The 24,421-nt window shown below is 41.4% G+C and overlaps 1 protein-coding gene across 2 annotated transcripts in view; it reads right to left on the bottom strand.

The window, feature by feature from the left end:
- Positions 1–24,421, bottom strand: part of PLOD2 (procollagen-lysine,2-oxoglutarate 5-dioxygenase 2) — a 517,076-nt gene that overhangs the window by 134,953 nt on the left and 357,702 nt on the right. For both annotated transcript variants that reach the window (XM_069618251.1, XM_069618250.1), the window contains exons 8-10: positions 23,468–23,566; positions 5,022–5,147; positions 3,202–3,323 (exon numbers count right to left, since the gene is read on the bottom strand). In XM_069618251.1, the coding sequence (XP_069474352.1) occupies positions 3,202–3,323; positions 5,022–5,147; positions 23,468–23,566 (347 nt within the window). The remainder of the gene's footprint in view (positions 1–3,201; positions 3,324–5,021; positions 5,148–23,467; positions 23,567–24,421) is intronic.

Here is a 24,421-nt window from a genome sequence, read left to right as displayed (position 1 = left end):
TGCCATTGGATGCAGTATAAGATGCCCAAGAGCTGCAGTGCAAGGAAGTTTCAGATCTGGCCCAGGTGCTGAGTGTAACCCTTTCCAGAAAAGAAATGCAGCAGCAACTGATGCACGACTCTTCAGGACCATCTACAAGACGGGGGATGGCCAGTTCCAGAGGCAGTTACTACACACCGGCATTAACAGGAGTCTCTCCAGTCGTGAACAAAGGAAGCCCTCCAGAACAGGATCCCTGAATACTGGGATGCTGGAACTTGGCAGGAAGGTGACTTGTAGGACTAGCTAAGTTCTAGGCAAAAAAGTGGAACGGAGATGCTTCTGGCACGGTAGCCCAAAATAGAGCTGGTCAGTCCACAGGGTGGTGCAGGGACACTTTTTTAGATCAAGTAGTCCAGCAAGGCTTCACTGGGTCAGCAGCAGGAATGGCCGCCAGGCCTCTTCAGGATTCGTCCTTGAGTCTTCCATCATCCACAGAGCTACACAGGAAACTTGACTCCTCTTCTGATCCACTGGAATGGCTACAGGACTCCTCTTCTTATTCTAAATTGAGGGGAATGATCAAACTCAGCCTTCCTATAAAAAGGATCTGCACCACTCATGCACACCACCAGTGGTACAATCAGGGACCACTGTGGGGCTGACTCATGCATGCACACTAGACTCACTGGCACCAGTTGTTTGTGGATTGGGACCAGACATTCCCAGCCCACTTCCTGAGTCCATACACACGTGACATACAATAGCCCACAAAAACAGCAGCTTTACCGGGCAAATGCATGACCATAAAAGGGAATTCTTGACCTGAGATGGCAGGAAGAAGGCCAAAAAACAAAATAGCCAAAGAACAAGCAAACAATCCTGTAGCACGGCCATCTTAGGACACTACACACTGTTAGCAGCCAAACGTGGTAAATGTGAATGGGCACACTAAAAATATAGCACAAATGGTAGAAAATGTACCTGCTGCAACCAGCTTGTCTTTAAGGACATTTAAAAGTAACCAAAAATCCCTTTGGTAAAAGTCTAGGATGATACAAAAGTATCCCCATTGCACTGCATAGGAAGATGCTATGTGCAAAATTAAAAGTTACCCTAACAGGTAACAAGTACAAAACAAAAGGGAAACATAGGGCCTCATTCGAGGTTGGAGGTAGCCATGGCGCTAACAGTGCCATGGCTGTCTCCAATAATGGTACCGAGTCCGCCCTCATTCAATTGGGATTTACTGGTCTAGTCGGACCTTTGCTGGACCGGTAAGTCCCCATTGAAAATACCATTCCCCATTCCCATTTGAGCCCCCATAGGGATCAATGGGAATGGGGAAGGTGCAAATAACGGTACCGCAATTTGTGGTACTGTTATTTGCTCCCTGGACCCTTTGCACGGGACACACAAATGGACCTTGGAATAGGGCGCAAAGGGATTACCGGCACCGGTGTCCTTACCGATGCTGGTAATCCCTTTGCATCAGCCTCAGAATGAGGCCCATAGTTTCCCAGTACCTACATATTGAAGACTAGTCAGTTTCCCCATGACAAATGAGCACAAATGCCAAGGAAATGAAGCTGATGACTTCACTTCTCTGTAAAAGGCCAGGACAAGGTGTAAAATAAAGTAAAACGGTATGGGGGTCAATAGAATATGGAGGAAATGTTGCCTAATGAAAAATCTTTCCTAACATAGCGAACTATGGTTATGAATGTCGACTATATGCAGATGGCATGCAGATCCTGATGGATCTTCATGAAGGGTCCATTAACGGCAGGGAGGTGACAGATTTTACAGGAAGAATACAGCGCTGGAGACAGGACAACGGTCTATGGTTCAATGGAAAAAATCCTTTTGTGCAACAGAATAATCTATTGCATTCCCCAGCCCTACTAATTATGGGAGCCCACCAGCACCTGTGGAAGTGGTTCGAAATCTTGATGTTTAGTTTAATAGTGAATTGACTTTCGCCCGACGTGTTGATGCTTTAGTAAAAGAGGTTCACTTTCATTTATACAATATTAATCAGTACAGGCATCTTTTAGATATAGATCATTTGAAAGTCATAGTCCAGGCAGCAGTTTTTCAATTTTGTTGGCAATTTATCTCGGTATGTAAAGAAAAAACGGACCACTAAATTACAAGCAGTTCAAAACCGAGCTATTTGCTGTAGAATGAAAAAATGTGACCATATTTCCCAGGCTCGCTAAGAGGTTGGTTGGTTGGTAACAAATTGATGATTTGGTCCAGGAATTGGCCCTTGCTCCAGTCTGGAAAATAGTGAATGAGGTAGTTCCTGAATATCTGTGTGATATGCCTCAACCAAATCAGCCGATATATATTCACTTAACTCCATTTCCAAGAATCTGTTGCTAGTGGGAAATTACAACAAAGTATCTCTGGGTGACAAGCGTTTGTCAGTCCACAACAAACAACCTACCAATTAAAATCAGGAACAGTACTACACAACATGGTTTAAACATTGCTTGAAACAACATGTTGGGTCCTATTATGCAAAATAAATTGTCTGCTGTAAAATGTATAATGTTGACTGTGCTATTGTGTTATTATAGTTTCCTTGTTTGTTGGTTGTTCGATTGTAAAGGCGCCTTGAACTAGTTTTACTGGTAATTGTTCTGCTCTTGATAAATAAACTATTACTACTTCTATAGCATTTCTGATCACAATGTCAATGCTGTTACTCATTAAATGAAATACAATTGAGAATCGCTTAACTCAAACCCACTCTTAACACCCCACCAGAAAACTGTGAATCCTACGCTGGTGCACCACAGTGGCATGGTGGCGCCAATTTCTTTTTCCTTGTGTGACAGGGAATGATGTGGCAGATCTCCACATAATGTTGCTGAGAAGATGCTTTTTTTCCAAAATCAAAACCCTAAATACTACACATCTTTTCATTATCACACGCCGTTTTGTTAACCAATGAGATGCAGATGTAGGTATGAATCACAAACGGCAGCAGGGTTGCTCTATGGATGGCCACTCTGCTGCAGGCTGAGATCAAGAGTCACGTGAACGATTGCCCATAACTAGTCCAAACCTCTGGAACACCCTTCTAAGAAATCTTGGGCAATTTTAGTTTTCAAACCGAGTAGTGTTTGGACGTGAGCAAATGGCAATTTAGGAAAATCGATGTTCAGAATCCGGTAAAGCATTGTATCACCAGAAACCCAGAAAAATACTTACATTCCCATATTTCTTGCTTCAGCTTGGCTCATCAGCTCTTCAGGGCCGACAATTTTTAAATTTGCAACAATATTCTTAGTTTCCTGCCAGAATTTCTGGATATGTTTTTCATGATACACAGCCTGTAATGTACACATAAATTGAACAATTGGTTACTTAAAGCACCATTACCAATATGTACTTACAACCACTGTAGTTCATATCCTAGCAGGTCGAAAAGGTCACATTGTTATGAAAGTAACCTTCATATCTTGGACCAAAGCATATGTTAAAACACCAATTGAGATGTTTAGACATACAAAACACAAGCAATAGATGACTTATGATATGATATGATATGTAATTTATAACACGCCTATACACAAGTATATCAAGGCGCGACGCGGCAAGGGAGGGGGAACAGAATGAAACAGAGACAACGATCCTACTAGGCCAGGTGTCATTCAGATCAGGCAAGTGCATGGGAAGGGGGAAGAGGAAAAATGCGCAGTGGGAGGTGGGTGGGGACCATGGATTACATGGGGTAATAAAATAAATAAAACAATACGAGAAGTAGGGCCAGCTGGTGGCAAGTGCACGGGTAAGTGCAGACATCAGGTGTCAACTGCTGGCGGGGGACTGTAGGGATGCAGAAAACAGTCCCCACGTGTGGGGGTTGCCAGGGCGGCAGTGCAGGTGTGTAACTGGCCGGGAGGGGACTTGTATAGATAAGACGAACTCAGCCTTCGCATTTTTGTTTAACCTTTCGTTATCAATGTTCACTTTCAGAAGGTAATGAACTTGCATGGATTAACTACCACGGCTGCAATCTTTCCAAATCTATAGTCGTAATGGCAATGCTTTTGAGCAAGCCCATACAAAACTTCCCAAGATTTAATGTTGCCATTGCATTCCATTCTTCGTTTTGCACTGTGCTGTGCCCTTAGTAGACAGTGCAAACCGTTATGTATTGCAGTTCAGAAATAACACTCATTGGGCCTCATTACATGGATGGCGGTAAGGGTTTACCTGTACCGGTAAGGGTACCAGTGCCGGTAAACCCTTACTGCGTTACTACGAGGTCCCTTTGTGGGACCCTACCTTAACGGCTGGTTTAGCCAGCCGTTAAGGACGGGACCCGCAAAGGGACCTTGGAGGTAATTACGGTACCGCAATTTGCGGTACCGTAATTACCGCCTTCCCCATTCCCATTGAGCCCTATGGGGGCAAAAATGGGAATGGGGAAGTGCCATGGTGAATGGGGAATTACCGCCCCCACACACCTTGGAATAGGGCGGTAATTCCGCCATTCACCATGGCGGACTCGGATCATAACTGTTGACAATGAATTGCAGTATCTTTATTTTAGTATATGATCAAGAAGAAATCGATTTGTGTCTGATTGGTCATAGAGTACACAGAAATGGAAGTGTTTGCAACTGTAGCAGTCAGAATATTATATCATATATGGAATTTTCAACTTCCACAAATGGTGCTCTCGAGGGTGGTGAGATACAGCATACCTACATATGGGCAGGGGTGATGCACAGCACTTTATCCCTGTTTGACCAAAATAGAGCATTTTAAACATTTCATATAGATTCTGATTGAAAGGGAACATATGAGATGATGTAAGCTACTCTGTGGCACGTTTTAAATACGGATTTCTGGGGACGTCTGGGCAAGACGTGTCAGAATTGGTTATAAGACACCAGTGATGGTAACACAAGTGCATCTATGCTTGGTGGATTAATATTTTATTTTTTTCGTATATCAGCAATACAAATTATATATAGTTATACATGGCCCCTATATTAAAAAGGGAACGCTCAAATACTTACACTGTTGTGAATGAAGAATTTCAGCTTCTCCTTTGGGTAATCCAGTGTTAGAAGTTTCTCTAGGAATTCTGGCACAAACGGTGTTGGCTGCTCAATAAAAATCCCAAGTGTCACTGTGGGATAATCCTACATGAAATGACGCAAAGAGAGATTAGATCAATCCACTCAATCATATCAAAACGTCAACATGTCACATTTATAATGTTCTCACTTTCCACACACTAAGTAAATTATGTCCTGCATTAACTTCGCTCTGTCTTCAGAACCTTCCAAAGTACACCACAGTGAAATGTTATCAGATTGTCCATATAGTCCAAATCATTGAAATGCAGTCTTATCTATAGTATATAGACTACAGGCCTGGTTGTAAGGCTGACCTACATTTTGAGTGGGAAGAAAAGGAGCTAAACTAAATAAGATGAGAGAATACATCTTGTCCTGATGCCTAATTAGAAATGGCTGAGCCTTTGTCAGGCGCTAGTCTTTTAAAAAGGATGGTGCCAAAGCAACAGTTATGTTATTTGAGGTGAAATAAGGTAAAATGCTATAAGATGGCAATCTTATGCCAATATATTTGGTCTCGTGCATGGATCTGTAAGAGAAACAAATGGTTGAGTGTTAGTAGGATAAAAGAAAAGCAGATGCAGAAAATCTGAGGTGTGACAAGGGCAGGTCTGAAGTACCTTTGTTGGGGACAGACCCCCAGGTATGCCAGAGGGACACTGGAAGTCTGTGGAATTGGAGAGCCCAACTCCCTCCTTCCCAGATACAAAGAGGACTCAGTCAACGGCAAGTTCAAACTGTGGTTTATTACAGGCAAAACCAATAGGGATCAGCAAAGGAACAGAGAAAATAAGCTGTGTGCTGATATGGCATATCTGTATTCTAGTGAGGGGGTTATTTGCTGGGGCAGGTTAGCCGTAAGGGCAGCCCCTTGGTTTTGAAGCAGCAATGGTTGTTAATAGAAAATGAGCAGTGCAAGCGTATGTTTAGTGTACTAGATAAAGTGATTCGGCAGATGGGGAGTGAGCGAGGGTTATGGTTGAAAGACTTTAATAGTGAGGGGTCGGTTGAGGAATGAGAGGGTTGAGAGTATGGACTGGAGTTTAGAGTACAGTGTCTTCCTGGGTCCTTGGATTGAGAGATTTAGGTCTGCACAACTAGTGTACAACAGTGGGGATCCGTAACCCGGCAGGTGTCTTATGAGTGGAAGTCTTTAGCGGTTCATGTGACTTGATATATAGGAATCACATTCCAAGTAGGATTTCGATTTAAGGGTTAGGGAGGCTATATTACAGAGATATTAATTTGTGAGTTTTGACATCGATATTCCTTTTAGGTGAGAGGAGAGGGTTTGTGAGTGATGTTCGAAAAGTGGAACAGCATAGTAGATTGATCTGACAGTTTAGAGTGTTTTGCGAGACGGGATAGATACCTTTTCTGCTTACAATTCATGGTAGGGGATTGGGTAGTTATGTGTTGTGTAGCTCTTGCTTCCCTGCTGTTTCTCCAATTTGGTTAGTTGAAGATTCAAGTCTTTAGCAGTTTCCCAAACATCAGGTGGGTCTCTTCAAAGAGGAGATGATTAGGTAGGGTGTTCCATGGCTCCTGTGGCCAATAGGAGAAATGAGGATTCTCCTTGACGTTGCCTACTGAAGTTCAGGACTAGGACTAGTGCAGTGTTGCTGGACCTTACATTTTAGGAGGGAGCTAAGTGCTGGAACATTCTTCTGTAAAATAGAGCAGCATTTCCATGAGAGAAGTGAAGGGTTTCTAACTGTACCTTTTCCTTGAAGGGAAGCAATGGAGTATGCTTAGTTCTGGGGACATGTGTTTGAATCTATTCATCATGAGAAGTAGTTTGACTAGTGCATTTTGGACCCTTTTTAGTTTTCTCATGAGATGGTCTCAGAGTCTGAGATAGAGGCTGTTTCCGTAGTCCAATTATCTTAACACTAGAGACATCACAGCCATGTTTCTATGGGTGAATATTAAATAAGGTATGATGCCGAATAGAGTTTGAAAAAGAAAAGTTACTGACAATGCCTCCCACCTGTCGTTGGACTGTGAATGCATTGCCCAGCGTTGTTACAAAATGTATTACTGTGGAGGACGGCATTGGCCATGGGTCCATCTTGTCAGTAAAAGGTACTGAAAGGTGTTAGAAGGAGCTGCACTGCAGATCATTAGTTCGGGTTGGTTTGACTTTTAATCTGTTTGATATTATATGGCATTTATAACGCACCTATACACAAGTGTTTGATGTTATCCATGCATCCACTTGTGCAGGAGTTAGTTTTATATCTGGTGGGTTTTTGACAGATTGTTCTGAAGTTTGTAGATTATATGTGCGTTGTCTGCATAATCATAGCAGGCGATGCTGGAGTGTTTCATGAGGTCAAGTACGAGTGTTATCTAGAGGTGAGTGTGGACCTTTGGTATACTCCACAGGTCAGTGAGGCTAGAATTTCTACAGGGCCATAGTGTTTTGATTCTAGCAGCGAGGAAGGGGGTATTACAGCATCTCCCAGACCCTTTCAAATGAGCTTGTGACTGATGATATCAAAAGCAGCGAGATGTCCAGAAGGATAAGTGCACTCCCTGAGTTTTCATCTGCTTTGTTCTTGAGTGTGTCCCCGATTGAACAGAGGCCTGTTTCTGTATGGTCTGAAGCCATGCAACACAATTTTGGCATTGGTGGGAGAGCAGATATGGCTATTACGTGTATCCCCTAATGAACCATTAATACATTGCTCCTTTGCTCAGGGATGTCTGATATGTGATTTGTGGTTGATCAAAGGGGGGGCTGCACAACCAGTTCTCCATAACAGCTGACCCTGGGTTGATCTTGTGATTGCCATTTGTGGAAAGTCCGGTGAACTCCACTGTTAGCGCACCATGAATTTAGATAAACTCCTCAAAGAGGGCCCATAATCGGAAAAATCACCATTTTATCAAAGTATACAGCCTGTAGCTACAATGTCACCAAATCAAATGTAATACATCTTTTCACCGGGCCACAGATGTTCATGGCCATTTGACTTATGAATATCGCTGAATATACCTGTAACAGCACGGCTAAATTCACGGCATTGTTGGTCGCAGACATGACAGCTATTTACATAATTTTAGGAAACACAGTGTGTGGCTTAAATGAGCTACCTTACTTCGAGGTCTGCTGAGGTGGATGAACATTACATTGCAAAGCTGTATGTTACTATATAACACGGCAGTAAAGCCTGCAGCAGTTTCAAGTTGTTGGGATTTGCACAACGAGCCTGTTCAATTTCACAGGAATTGTGCTGGATCCTCAATGCATCTGTGGATATCCATGCGTTGCGCCTGGAGTCTTGCTTCTATCTACATCTCAATTTGCCTGGCAGGAAGTGGGCCGAAAAAAAGAGGAACTGAAACTCTTTTTGGCCTGGAGAGTGTTTTTGTAAGCTGTTTTGTTAGGGAATGTTCCTACGCTTAAAAGTAATCCCCTAGGACATCCTGCACCTGCAGCTTTTACACCAGACAGGTCTGGTAAATAACTACCAATCTTCATGTAGTGGGTTTAGGGGAAGCCAAAGCAATAGAATACATCCAGCTCGTAAACCATATGTCTGCAGGCATATACATACTACCTATACAGAAACTAGATGATTTTGTTCCTTTCCCCCATGACCTCAAAACTAAACAATTAAATATATGTATGGAAGAACTTTTGGTTCGAGTCTACATGTTACACATCAAATTGTGTAACATTTAAGACACACATAAAATATCTGCAGTGTAAAATAGGCTTTCAAATGTCTTCTTGGAGTAAATGTAAGGACCATAAAGAGGCCATTTTATATCGAGTTACTGTCATTTTTATTGCTCAGTAAGAGATGATAAACTGCTTCCATAGGCCGTCAAGTGGCCCATACATGTGTCTTCCTTATTTCATCTGGTAACAATTTTTTTTTTTTTTTTAAAGGCGCGTGTACATATGTATATATATTCCATACAGCGAAGTATGACTGTAATACACATCTGTGCACATTATGGTGTCTGTGAACAACATGTGGTGACACAACTGCTGCTACTGAGGAAATGTTTAGCATTAACAGACATTTGTAAAAATACTTCTATCAGTTGCAATATGAGATACACCATGCAGACTTTCCACATTTCAATCACAAATGGAGTGCACGCAATCTGAAATGTTTCTGTTTTGGGAGAGTTGAGTTTGATAATGGAATGACGCCCTACTTGACAGCTTGCAGCCTTCCATTTCTAGCATGAATGTATCTCGTCACATGCTTTTTGCAGGCACTCCTAATTCTGAGACCAATGTCTACCAAAGTGAATGGTATATACCTTTTTTAAATGAGTACCCTTTTTATGGTGCTCCTATGAGAGAATTAGAGCTGTATTCAATGGTGCAATCCTGTGTCGTCTCTCGGCACACGCCAAGGAGTTGTTCTGTATGTGATGAAATGACTTCTGCCCCGGAAGAGTACAGGGATGAGTAGTGCTAAACCGCGTACACAGCCCTCACAAAAGAAGAGTGATCCCTAACATTAAAGGTGGAAACAGGCACAGCTAAGAACTATAACTCCTTTGCCTTTTATGGAAACCTGGGCGAGAGCAGGCTATACTCTCATGAAGGGTGGGAATGTTAAATAGTATCAACCCAAACAGCAAAGTGCAACAGTCCAAAATAAGGGAATATCCAAACAAGGTTCTGTAAAAATATATACACGTTAACTGAACACACGTTATGCAAAAATAACTAAGTAGAACAACACTACACAGAACCCACCCCTGTGGAAAGAACACAGAACACGCAAGAGATAGAAAGATGCACTCTAGGGAATGAACAGGAGTGAAAGGCAATCAATAACTAGAATGATGGTAAAAAGATATGTCTGATGCGAGAAAAAGTGATCAAAGGTGACCTAAAAAGGCTGGAAGTTGGACCAGGTGGGGCAATTCGCAGTCAATAATACCTTTGTGCTGTTCTTGGAGGTTCAACAGTCTCGAACCAGGATTCCTGGCACTGTGCAAGCAGTTTGAAGATCAAGAAAGTGGCAAAAGCAGCAACGTATGGCCCTGGTGGTTCAAATGTGTCAAATGGGCTTGCATTGTTACTTGAAGCAGTTTAATGGCAAAAATCTGAAATCCTGTCTGATCTGCTCTCATGTGGCTGTCAGTGCCAAACCAGGGGCTCAATGACAAGATAGGTCCGTAATCTCAATTTCCAAACACAGGGGAGGCTGTCAAACACCTGAAAGGACCTTTCACCTCCTGTAAGCTTCTGGGTACCAGTGTAGCTGGTGAAGAGGTAGGTCTTGCTCCGGCAGCAGGTCACCCGAAATGCTGTAGATATGGTTCAGGAGCAGAGCTTCCCTCTGACTTGGAACACCTGCCTTTACCTCACAAATGGAGGATTTTGGAAAGGACTGCCCTCGTAGCAGGGCCCATATAAATTCTTCTTGAAGTCCAAAAATGGAGGATGTGGGAGGCCCCATCTTCTGAAGGGAAAAGTCCACAGCTGACTGGACAAAAGCAATCCTGTTTTAAGGGGTCCGATTCATATCCTTGTGACAAATGATCTTCTAACATTATACCCAAATGCCTTGTGATAAAGCAAGTGCAGGATACAGAATTGATGCTGAAGTACAGAAAGAAACAAGATGGTGGAAGCTTTCCACAATTGTGTTGCTCCCTCGGGCTACACCAACTATGTCCTCTTCTCAGGCCCAAAGCATCAAAGGTCCTTTGGTAAGCAACACGCTTGTGTGAGACAAGTCCTTTTGAGTAGGGTGTGCCTTTTGATTACTGTTTCCAGGACAGCACCTGCTGAGGGCTTCCTGGACTAGAGAGAGGTGTTTCACGGCCCCTAAAGATGAAAGGAGAGGCAGAGTCTTTTAGTCTCCTTTCCTTCTGGCTGGCAGGACAGGCTGTCTGACTAGAATACACAGAACCCCTCTACTGCTGACTGGGCTCACAGTGTTGACAGATGTATGACACAGATCTGATGCGGCTCTTAATAATTATATAAACCCTCTACCACCATTCCAAATGGGGTCTGGCTTGTATTTTCATATTAACCTGCCCCCAGGCGAGGGGTTTTATCATAACCATTTTGGATTTGGAACAGAGGTGTGAAGTTAAATGAAACCTCTGCAGTGAGTTGGCTGTCACAGTAGCTGTCAAACAGGGAACCTGTGACCTCTGAACCCTCTCTGTACCATCGGAAAGCAAGAGCTGCACATCAGGAGGCTGATGCAGCAGGGCACATGTGTATGCTAAGATTTAAGCAAGGAACTTACTGAAAGGGCGCTCTGATTAGTAGACCAACCTTTCTTAGATGGAATTTACCACATTATTCTTTATTAATTAATAAAAAAATTAAAAAGCTAGGGATTCTACACCCTTGCCAAAGGGAAATTGCTCACTCTGTTCTTCTTTGTCGCACCTGCAATGCCCCTCACTCAGCCTGACCATCAATGCTATCCCTCCTGCAATATCAACGCCGTACTCTTCTGGCTGCGACTTGCGCTTACTTAATTATTCTTTTTTTTAAAAGAGAAACAAAAATGTCCCTTTTGTGTTTTATTCAGCTGACTTGTATCCCCAAGCTACACAATTCTATTTTCTGCCTTCATGATGTCCCTACTACTGCTGTAGACACAGCAGAATAAACCAGTACAACCTAGATGTGACAAGACAGCTGATGACATATAAAAGTTACAAATGTTTTATTTATGTTTTACTTGATGTATGAGCACTCACATTTTCTCTTTGGGAATCTGTGGATGCTAATGACGATAAGCACATCCTGAGCAGTAACCGTGCTGTGCTACCCTCATTGCAATTGGGCATTAAAATTGGGCTGGCGAGAGGTTACCAGCTGGGAAGTCTTCTCCTACCGGTGCATTTTGCCACAATGTAATAACCATGATTTTTGTACAATCTGCTTAAGGAACTATGTAGTATGCATATATTAGTAATCGAGCTGCAGTCTCAGGTAGATATTCAAACTTGCTTTATTGTTCTTAAGTTAGAGGTTACAGTTTCAGGATATATGAATGAGAACCCCCACTTGGACATTCATCGCCGTCAAATCTCAGGTACCAAGTAACACTCACAGAACATAGGCATATCATAGGCAATTTCTCACCACATTACTCAGTATGTTCTTCACTCATATCATCCCTCCTTTCCCAAGACAGGACACACCTTTTCCACCGTCACAGAGCCTAATGTGGCACAACAGCTTATTTCTTCACGAACAAAAGAGGGAAGACACAAGACATGAGGCAGCCAACGACTAACACTCATTCACCCCTAGAAACAATGGGGTAACAAGCACCTCTTATATATACTGCAGTACCATATCCATTCCAGGATTCTTTTCAGGACACTAGGTAAACCGATGCCACTTCCTTAACCTGGTGAACCATTCCATAGCACGTTGGTTGCAAAACAGACTTTCCCAGCGAGCTTTCCAAAAATGACTACAGGAACATTTTGCAAGTCTGGAAACATCCATTGAGGCATGCACTCGACACATGCCTACTCCCCATACATGTCTCTCGTTACTTCTCTGAGCCATATTTGCTCATGCAACCTGGAAAGTCAATGCATCAAGGCACAAAATTGATCTGGAATTGCTGGTAAAACTGAACACACAAAACACACAATAGACAGAAGAGTAGCCAGGATTGTCTAACAAGTGGGGCCTGAAGCTAATGTAGTTGGGCCCACTGCAGTGACCTCACCACCTGTAAATGCCCACACAGTGATGCTAAGTGAGCATTTATAGATTTTGGGTTGGCCTTGCCTGCTCAGGCCCTACCCTTTCTACACCTCTGACGCCCGAAGGCCTACACTGGAATACTATGCCCCTGAAACTCCAGGTAATCCACAATCATAAATCTGACTCCAATATCTCTCGGGAACACTCACGCCTATGCAACCTAGAAAACAATTCCAGAAAGGCATGGAATTGACACTGACTTGCAGTTAAGACTGGAAGTGTTGTGCAATAACAGCATGCACACATCTTTCTTTGTAGTACCTCAGTCTACATTTTTGACACACATTCAGTCCCTCTAGCACTTGGGCATTTGAAATGAAGTGATAAAACTGTTGTCTATGTCCCCTCCTAATTGTAATTCGTCATTCTGCCATTTCATTATGCTTTCAGTTGCCAGGACTAAGAAACACAGATGAGGAGAAACTCAAATCTTGTGTACCTCTGTACTTCCATTGCGTCACTGCCATTTAGGGACACCTTAGGCTAGGTAACTCAAGTTTGTTCGAGCACTCTCGCACTAAACTCTGCATAAGCTACTGGGTGATAGCATGCAAATGGCATGTTATTTCCAAATCACCTTTAAATGATAACCACACTTCTGGAAAAGTACTTGCGGCACTTGGCATATGCATGCACTTGCCTCAGTGGTACGAACATGAATGCAAAAGAAATGATAATGAAAGTTATTAGTGAATTACATTAATGATCTACTTCACAGGAAGAAAACATTACCCGATTAACCATAGCAGTTCTTTGGAGCTAATTGGGAGTCAGCACTTTCTCAGAGTCCCTAGCGGCCTCAACCTCTCTTGATCGCTAGCTTGTGTGCACTATAAGGATGCACCTTAATCCTCAATCTAATTGACTTAGTCCCTGACCAATATAATAAGACCTTGGCACATGTGCAACCTTGCTAAATCTAATCCAACACTTGATAAAACCAGGGTTTCTTAAGAAATGAATCTGCTTAGTCCGATGGGTATTATAAGTATTGCGAGAGACGGAACTTGGCCTATCCGGTGCCTTATTAAAATAGACTCTATGAATCATAACATTGCAAATAGCAGGATCACTGCCGATCCTCTAGATGGAATAAACTGCTGCTTGCGCTTTGGGGGCGTATCAAAGCAATACAAATGAACTCCCTCGCTAAATTCAACTACCTGGTGCAAATCATCTACTTCTCACCTGTTACGGTTATTTTGCGTCAACTTGAGAGGAGCACTAACAAATTCATCTTGAAACACAAAAGTCTTGCCTAACAACTAAAGTACTCCAAGCTGACAGGAGGAATGGAGGACTGGTCCGCCCATCCTTGGCAAGTTACTTCTCAGCTGCCTTGCTTGTCTGTGCCAAAGGGTTGCTAGGCGATGCTAGCACGGCCGAATGGATGCAGATGGAGAAGGCCACTCTCCGGTTTACCGCCACAATGCGCTGGCAATCCCTTGCATAAAATTGCCCACCACGGTCAAGATACACCTGTAGGTGATACTTTAAAACATTGGCCTATAACTCTACATCAGCTATTTATTTGTATTTTTTATTTCTTACATTTATAAAGTGCACAAAGCAGCACTGGGGCATCGTGGCACTGTTACATGTATTGCTTGCTTAGTTACAGGAGAAAGACAGCCTGTCTGTGGTTCGTGGTTACAGGGAACCTAATACCAGACAGGTGCCAGTTTTCTATCGATAAACGCCATATTCATCCTGCAATAGTTATCTATCCAGGCAACTCTGTTGCTAGTAAACAAAACCATGATCAATTAACTCCAGATAGAAACTGGAGAGGCATCACTTTCGCTGAATTATACACAGACTATGTCCCCAAGGAGTCCCAAGAAATTAAGGATCTGCTAGCCCTATCTGCCTGGGAATAGTTGACGCGTATGGCTATCGTGCGATACCTGAATAAGGCAATGACAGACGACTCACCCGAAAGTCTGTAGTCAAACTCACATTGTACCGAGTGGAGGAGGGTTACCCCAGGATCAGAATATTCTACAGAATGCAATTGCCAGATAATGCGCAGCGTAACACCATTTAAGCCACTCACTGGTCCGAGGACTTAAATAGAACAACAGACGTCAGTGACACTATCTGCTTCTTCGACCTATCGTATATGGACCCGAATAAGCTAAAGAACAGAGAAGTACAGTTTAGGATTACTCAGGGTCTATACTGCACACCAGTCAAATTACTAGCATCGAGATGTGTGGAATCACCGGATTGCTGCAGACAATGCGGCTATATAGGCAGACTGGGGCAAATATTATGGTCATGCAACCCCCCCAGCCCCGGTACAGACATTCTGGGGCAAAGCGGCCCGTGCACTCAAAAAACAATTGAAGGCTGGTCATCTCAGCCCAGCCCTGCTCTCGTTTAGTTTAACAAAGGAATAGGGGACTACATACAGGACGAGCTCCGACAATGATTGGTACACATACTGCTACATGTAACCCGGAAGCTAACTGTGCTACATTGGAAAACAGCAAGCCCACCAAGGTTGAAAGACTGAGAGAGCATGGCCTCTGGGGCTGTTGCAATAATTGTGCTATGCTCCAGAAGCAGAGACAACTGCATGCAGCTGAACATTTCCGAGCCACCTTTCAGGAGTTCCTTTAATGATCCGAGCAATCTGGGGCTATTGCAGAGCTACAGATAGAGAACTAACCCAGCACAATCTTATTGGCAACTGTGCCCGAGGAGGGAATATTAATATCGATGTGAATGTTGATGCTAACACCAACAGCTCTGCTATAACTTCCGTTCCAGTCAGTGACTTTGATATAATAATATTGTTTTCACTTTTCCGGGCCAATGTGGTAGTCAAGGTAAGAGAACAAGAACTAGACTGGTTGGTGCCACAGTTACTCTCGCCATTATTGTCAGCACCCATGTAGAAGTAAAGATATAAGCATGGACACGTTTGACCAAAGATCTTTTAATGGGATTGCTCCCATTTGACTTACTCTAAGATATCTAATCTTAACTGAAGTGCTCCACCCAGGCAAATGGACGCCTGCACTTCACATTTTTATTGGACTCGTCGTAACTTCATGATTTAAGACATTTTGTATTATTGATGTTCTTGGCCCCAACCAAAGATATTAAGTAAGTAAAGTGTGGTATGGTATTGTATGTTCTCCCTCTACAAGTCTTTCTGCATCTCTTGTCTTGTTTTTTCTATGCTCGTGAAAAGTTGACAATAAAAATATAAAATAAAAAATACTGTTCTTCCTGCGTTCTCCTTACACATACAGCAATAGTTTGATTGCTTCTCGCAAACGTGAAACAAAGGGTGCTCCACTCAGCCCGCAACGATAGCACTCCCTCGCATAGGAATGAACTAGTCCCAAGCCATAGATGGAAATCACAGAAGCATTACAGCCGCCGATCGTTGTCCATGTCATGCAGCGCTATGGACGTGCTGTAAATGCGCTCGCTCTGTTAATAGGAAAAAGACCTCACTACAACCTTTGTGTAAAAAACTCAGCTTGCATTCCTCTTTGTAATAAAACATAAACACAGCTCGGTGTAGCAGAACAGATTTCACAGCTACCTTTATCATAGTGCAGGTGGCTTCCTATCTTCGATGGATCACTACTGCGAGACCTAGATTTGCCTCGATCTGCATCCACAAGGGGCAACCCTGCAGCATTCCCGTGCTGGCTTTCTGTGAGTAGTCCAGTGAAATAATGTGTAGCACCAGCTTCGTCCTTGTAAAATGAAAAAAAGCATAGACTGCAATCTATTGAAACTTCATTGAGTGCCGAGTCCTTCTTTTATTCTGAGAAACAAGTTTTACGTTCCAACAATGTTTCCCTTGCGTCTCACTCACACAGATGGGCTGAATCTGCAAGGCAAGTCCTCCAATGCCTCCACAGCCCTCTTGGCTGTTGCAGATAGCACAAGAACCAATCAGTTGCAGCACAAAGCAAGTCCCCTTAAGAACTTCTCCAGATAGCTATCAATGGGGTTACACTGTTCCTCTATTTATGTAAAAGGCAGATGGATGGACCCTCTCAGTGTGAGAGAAGACCAACTCCCCCACAGAACAATAGAATCACGAGCAGAAACCTTTCAGCACAATTTGCACCCAGGTAACTTCTCTGCGTTCTGTACGCTGCTGATGCTGAGCTCTTAAGGGTGGCCCCTGGGATCAGCTTCTTGCTGAGCTTTGCCTTCATCTTGATGGATGTCTCATGGTGCTACTGGGTTTAAGGCACTGTGGATGTTTCTGCCTGCGCCCCAGCCGTCAGAGGGCCAATTCTGTTTCTTTTCACCTAGTAGCCAGATTGTAGATAGCACGTTGCATTGATCACGTTGGTGCCTCAGGTATATTATCAAGTTTACTGTAATGATCGACTGCAAGGCTCCAGGGTTATGGTATTTTATTCAACATTTACATTTATTTAATACTTATGATTAGTAATCATAAAGTGTTGTTTGTTGTACAATAACACTTGGTGTACAGGGGTGGCAAGTGTTCCATGGAATGTGGACTCCATGGAAACATTCCATGGAATGTTTGCTTACTCTTGTTGGTACACAACCCAGTGCCAAAGTTGTATTTCTCCCCTGAATGCTCTTATCAGTCCACACATTAGTAATTTATTTCTGAATACCGGTGTGCATCTTAACACCAGACTTTTCACATCTTTAATAAAGCAAGCATGATAAGTGTTATTACGTGGCTCGACTGGCCTTTTTTGTTACAGCCAGCATGGAAATATATGGGCAAATCAAGTGTGATCATGTTTTTTATATTGACATATACTTTGGGGAAACACAGCATGAAAATGTGTTGGCAAATGCACTTGTACATTGTTGGTGACTTGCATGTATTGGATTTTCTCATTAGTTACCCTACAAAACCGACTGCAAACTGTGTAGCTCTTTACCCAAAGGAGAGGCTGGAAAAAGGAAGTGCAGGAGGAAGAGGGTAGACTGAGGAGAGGAGTTAAGAAAAGGAGGAGAGGAGCAGTTGCAGAAGTGATGTGGCGTTGGAGTTGAAATTGAGAGATTTAAGAGGAGGACAAGGTGGAAAAAGAGGTGGGAACAACCACAGAGATGGTGAAGGACAGTAATCTGATGGAGAAAGAGAAGGAAAATAGGGGGTGACAATCAATAAGGAGGAGGGAAGTGAATGGAGTAAAGAGGAGGAGAAAAGAAACACATGGACCATATATAAAAGGGGCATATACAAAGTGAAGTTTGAGCATGTAGCTATGGGAGGAATCAAAGTCAAATAAACACTGCCTGAATTCAAAGTAGCGGGTACCAAAATAGTGCCTTTTCCTGATTGACTTTTGTCATAGTTCTTGCATTGTTACCTGTAGGGTGCACAGGTGGAACACTGATAGTCACTTGCACACTTAAGAGACAGCACTTATCACATGGTATCGATAGTGCCACAAAGTAAATGATCTCAGGAACAATGTTGAGCCTTGAGTATGTGTCATCACAAAGACTGAGTTTGGATAACTTTAAATTGACTGCAGGAAAAGCTGAAAAGCTCCAATGTAAAAACAATCTGTATTCATGGAGAACTGTGCCTCCCACACTGGAACTGTACATCTGAAAATACCAAGGTCCCAAATGTGTCAGCACATATAATTCTGCTAACAGGAGTGCACAGCCTGAACAGTACTTTAATACATAATAAAATGACACATATCAAGTGGTAGGATGTTGTCATGGTTACTGAATGGGGTGCTTATGCAGTTTCCCTAATGGACATAAGGTGATGAAAATTACTAATCATTTCATTCAGAGTCTTTCAAATGGTTCCATGTCATTTCATCGTGGGATGTTTTTTCGCAGGGTTTTTTACCGCAGATTTTTTTGGGGAAAAACTCATCGAATTATTGTTTATTTGTGGGCGGTTACTCCCTGAAACCCCCATCCCCTTTAATTTCTTTTTATATCCCCGTACACCCACACCCAATATATATAATTTTTTTAACCCCCCAAAAAATTCGATGAGTTTTTTAGAAAAAAAACAGACGAAAAAACATCCGGCGATGAAATGACGTTGTACCTCTCAAATGCCATGTTGTATTCCTTATCCCTACTACTGTTGGATTATTGTACACAGTTTATGAAAACATGGTGGATTGTACATGACAGCTTAAAGTGTAAATTTGTTGAAAAGCAATGTTTCTTTTGTATTGGTTTGAATCACTCTTTTGTTCGATTCAGCTTATATTGTGCTGACTTGAAGTTCATCAAAGTTTCACTTCTGAGGCGTCCCCAACTTTGGAAACTCCTTGAGAGAGGAGAATGTTAGAAAAATACTATAAATGTTTTAAAACTAAAATCAAACTTATGGTCCTTCAGGAGATTTACATATGAACGTGTTTGTTTTAATATTGAGCCTCAAAGGGAAATTCTTCCAGCTAATGTGGTACATTTGAACTCTGCCTAATAATAAAGTCAGCACATGTGGAACTAATGTAAGAGAACAAAGGAGGCCTGTCCGCTCATTTTAAATATCATGTTTAAATATGTTGGGTGTGTTTCTAAAATGAGAGACTCTTCCTTAAACTGACACCAAACTTCATTCTCTACAATAATGAAAAGTTGACGACATGCTTAATATTAATTACATTATGAATGAATATGCTAAAGAGTGTGCTGCATACTCAGATGTCCATCTGTGAGGGCAGATTTCAGAAATCCTTATTTCGCTGTTGCAGCAGTTTGCTACCATACATTATGGAATAAAACCAAATTGCAGTGAAAATGATTAGGAGTAGATTGGGCCCCACCTTTTCCTACTCACAAATATAGAATTTATAATCAGCTAATGTAGATCTGTGGTGGTCTATTGTATATGAGTATCTGGCTGTGAGGCAGCCAATGGAAATATCGAGCCAATTACATAGTATAATATAATAATGACATACGCATGGGGATATACAATACTTGGAGAACACACAGGGACTATGGCTCTGACTCTGTAAAAAGCTGCAGGAAGGGACACTACATGCTCCTATAAGAGGGATGGAATAATCAGGGAGACCAAATTATGGGATGAAGCAGGGATGATTCTTGTTCCAAGCAGTTGAGTCCCATCCACAAGGGAACCTGCAGATAAGGGGGCCTGAGGCAATACTAACTTCATTGAAGCAGATCAAAAGGTGCCTGTTGACTAAGAGTTCCATGGAAACACTTGATGTTTATTGCTGGCACCCTGCCTTTAAAAATTAATCCAAAATGCGTATTAACATTTCCCTACTGAAATTATATATATGCTCTGTAACAATCATTTTATTTTTCTTGTTAAGACCCAAAACAGGCATTGTTTGGGAAGGTGATCCTAACATAGACTGATTAAATGCAAAATGTACAATGCATTCTCACTAAATTTAAAATGAAGTGAGATGTAATTTCAATCCAACCAAAAATATAATTTTGAGTTTGGTGAGCAGTGCTACAGATAGCATTTTATGTAATCTGTGCAAAACTCTTTGTAAATTATAATCTCATTAAATTGCACCTAAAGTGTTTTCAAAGAAATAGTTAACAGCTGTGATATGAAGACTTCTGTATGATAGCCTAATAAAGATCTGCTTGATAATCTGTGTTCTGTGAAGGCCATTACTATTTGGTAAAGAATGGGAAATGATAGCAAGTTTAACTGTGCCATTTCTACTCCGATAAAAATGAAGCAAAATTAAATCCCATATACCCATCATTCTTGAATCTGCAGAGTGGCACTCTATTAGTGAGGTGAGAGTGGATGGGCACTTACACAATTTAACAAAATATTTGTGTGCTCTAAACTGATGAAAATGCTAATGAAATCCAAACCAGTAGAATTTAGATGCAATTAATTTTAACATTACTTTAAACTCCACTTTCTTAATAATGACTCACAGTACCATATTTTCCTGGGAGCTGATATATATACAACCATTATCTGATTCCATACATTGGTGGTGTTATTGGGGGAAAGCAACATTCTTTGTATCATTTGTAAAGGTAACTTATGCATAAATAACCTTTGCACAATATATTAATATTACAAGATAGTTCCTTATTGCCATTCGTGCTAAACAATATGCATTGAGCATAATCAAAGAGTTATGCTTCGTGTCCATTGTGTATTATTTATTCTAGCTTCTTGTGTCTGTTAGCCAACACATGTTTCAGCCTCCAAGGGCTTTCTCAAGGCTTTACACATGTCTACACCAATTTGTACAATATAAACAATATTGTGATCATAGTGACATCAGTAAGAAGAATAAACAGAATCCAAGAAATAAAAGTGTGAAGGGGGGTGGGGGGAAGGAGAAAAAATAGAAAATATATTGAAACAAAATAATTAACATTAATCTTTATTCATGAACTTATATTCATATCACTGTTTGATCCTTTTGTTACCATACTACTAAAGTACTAATGGTCTGTTTAATTGATGTGTTACATATTTATAGTGCTCCCTTCACCTATCCTGTATGAGTCTCCAAGGGGTGATCTAGACATGCGTTAATAGTGCATTTGTGCCCCAGACTTCTAGTAACTGTGGTAGTGTAAGATTGTGTGTGTTATTTACATGGCTTTAAAAATTGTTAGGATTTCTTATTGTTGTCCTATGTGAGTGTGTTTTACCTCATCAGGTAGTCAATCAACCCAGTTTAATATAAATTGGTTATTTGTCATCATCAAATTGCTAAAAGAGTTTGAAGTTCCTGTAATGACATTTAATCCAGCAATTAGGAGCGCATGTGATTTGGATTTTCAGCCTCGATACAATAACACGCTACATGGTTTGAGTGGTGGACCAAAATACAACACATGCATGTCTCCTTCATCCGGGATATATATAATGGTTATTAGGTGCAAAAGGACATGTTCAAACCAAATTTTCTTAGTATTTTACTTGTGCATGATTTGGAAATGTTTTGGATGTGAAGAATGTGACCTCACTGGCCAATAAGCAGCAGAACTAAGTCTAGAATTCCTATTGTGATCCAGAAGTAGACATATAAAGATTTGATTATTTAATTGGATATTTCTGTTTGAGAAATAGTGAGACTAGAGCAAGCAGGTTATTTATGTTTTTTTGTGGACAAGCTGTCTGTGATTGTATAATATTGTGGCAACTTACCTAAATGAAGCTTGGGGACCACTTTTAATTAATGTATTCATTTAAATTCAAGTTCTGATCAAACCACATGTTTCTGCCCCACAGTTGTGAGGTGGGACTATATTCTAGGGGGCCTTACATCAGGGAAGAAGACATACATTAACCAAAAGATATCTTCATGATCGAACACCAAGCAGGTGTTGAGGATAAAAAGCAGACAAGACCTCACAGGTACCAGACTCAAGTGGGTTGATACGGCGGTCCCACTAGCAGAGTATAGACAGAAACAAGAACGTTCACCCAGCAGACCAATCTAAGTGGCTTGGCCCTTGGTAGAGATTTTGGTGAATGAGGTGGCCAAACATTCCTTCCAACTACCTTCTTCCAAGGTCTCTGGGGCTGAGGTGCCAATGCCAGACTCTCCCAAAGGACAATAATTAACCAGAACAAGAAGCAGAGGACTACAACTATGAACACCAAACTCAAGAAAGAGTTAGGGGGAGCACTCAAACTCCCACAAACTATGAATGACTGAAAGCTGATATTATCCACAGGATTGGGAGATATTTTATCGTTTTGAGTGTTTTAGTTTATCCACACATATTGTGTGCTGAATTCTGTGGAGAATCCATCTTTCTTGTTGTTGCATTATTTGTAGTTGTCCCAATCATTCAGTTAGTCTTAATAAACCTGTTCTGGGTGCAAACCATAAAGTTTTTCCGTCTAAGTTTTAATGCTTCCACTAGGTGTTGAGACACAACTCGCTTAACATTCTTTCAACTATCTCACTCCCTCGCATCATCACCCCATTCACTGGCGGGACAATCAACAAAATATTGACATTCACTTCAAAATTACTTGAACAGAATATTGATTTTCTTCTCAGAAATGATAACACTTCACATCAGAGATTAAAAATTGGGTAGAAGGATGAACTCTGAAATCAGTCAATGAATGATCATTCCACAACACATGCAAGAGTCATATTCCTGAAAGATAGCCCACAATGTGTGTATTGCAAGTAGGTGTTCAAAGGTGAAGTGGTTCCTTCCTTACAGAGATCATAGTTTTACAAAATGTCTATGGGACACAATGGAGGTTACCTTAGACCCTGTCATACTCTAACTGACATCAGTGCATGTCCACAATGATAAAGCAAAGAGAGCTGGAGGAAAATGACAAGCACTTATGAAATGTAACATTTCTGTATAATGAAGTCTCAATCAATCACGTTAACTAACTAAATTGACCAGCAAGATGTATTCACACCACACCTTTTTCATGAAATTTAAATAAAAATCTAAGATAAAAACGCAAAACAAAACATATGAAACGGATGTAGTAATGGCTGGCTCCTTTACGTCTTCAATTATTTAGTCAGGCATGCTTGTTCTACTTGGCCAAGTTAAGATGTTTTTCAATTGAAAGTAGTGAAACTTAGATATATTTCACTAATGTTTAGCAGATGTAGCATGCGTTTCAAAACTGCATAAAATATAATAAAAAAAATAACTTTGACTGCACATTCCCAAACTGTAAGGCATGCATACTTACATTTCCTGATAAATCAAGTAGGTCAACATCACAAACCCGACATCCTGTTTCCCGTGACCATGCATTAGGAACATAATTTCCAAAGTAGCTGAGCTGTACCTGTTTAAAAAATAACATTGTATTAATGGACAATGCATAACTGTATCATTCATTGATATGAAGTCCGCAAATTATTGTGAAATCAGAAATTGTGTGACAAAATGTAGCCTTAAGATCTGGTATACACCATCAAAAGTGCTGTTTTATGTTCCTCGTGCAACTCCTATTTTCATGTGTATATGTCCAGAGTGCTACATTAAAGTTTCAATGGTCGAACCACTAACCTATGTTCAATATGGCATAGTTGGCCATGTACAGATGATGAATGGATCAAAATAAATTCTGCAATGGTGTTGAAAGATATCCACTGATACTGGTTTCCCGAGTAAATATGTGGTGTGGCTACACAATAAAAATGGGTATGGCCTGTTTAAAAAGACCATCTTCAAAGCATATGCACAGGTGCTCATTAGAATGGCAGAGGTTATGTACTGCATAGAGATTGCCAGGCCTACAGAACATGCAGAGATGTGAACATTTGAGAAAAAGCTAGCGGGTCATCTGTGTAGTGACATTGCAGCTCTTCATTACACTCTACTCACATTTGCCATACTCCTTCTACAAGCATCACATAGTATTTCTTCCCATAGAATGACACACCATCAATGGAGGGGATGGAGGTCTTTCATTCCTAATATCTGAGTCAAGTGTTTGGGAAAGGAGGATGTTGGAACAGATGCCCAGCTCTTTTGGACAACTTCAGCTGCCTTGTTGCATCCTTATCGACGGTTGTGTTTGTTCATCCAAACCCATTGTAGATTGTGGGTTTCTAACATAGTTTATTTTAAAGATGCCACGCTGGAGAGAGATCTTTAGAAATGATAATACAACTGTTATTTGTTGGAGGCTGTCATA

This window comes from Ambystoma mexicanum, chromosome 10 (assembly GCF_040938575.1).
Source record: "Ambystoma mexicanum isolate Mex_15411 chromosome 10, UKY_AmexF1_1, whole genome shotgun sequence".
NCBI classification, from domain to species: Eukaryota; Metazoa; Chordata; class Amphibia; order Caudata; family Ambystomatidae; genus Ambystoma; species Ambystoma mexicanum.
This window is presented reverse-complemented; position numbering and strand designations above follow the sequence as displayed.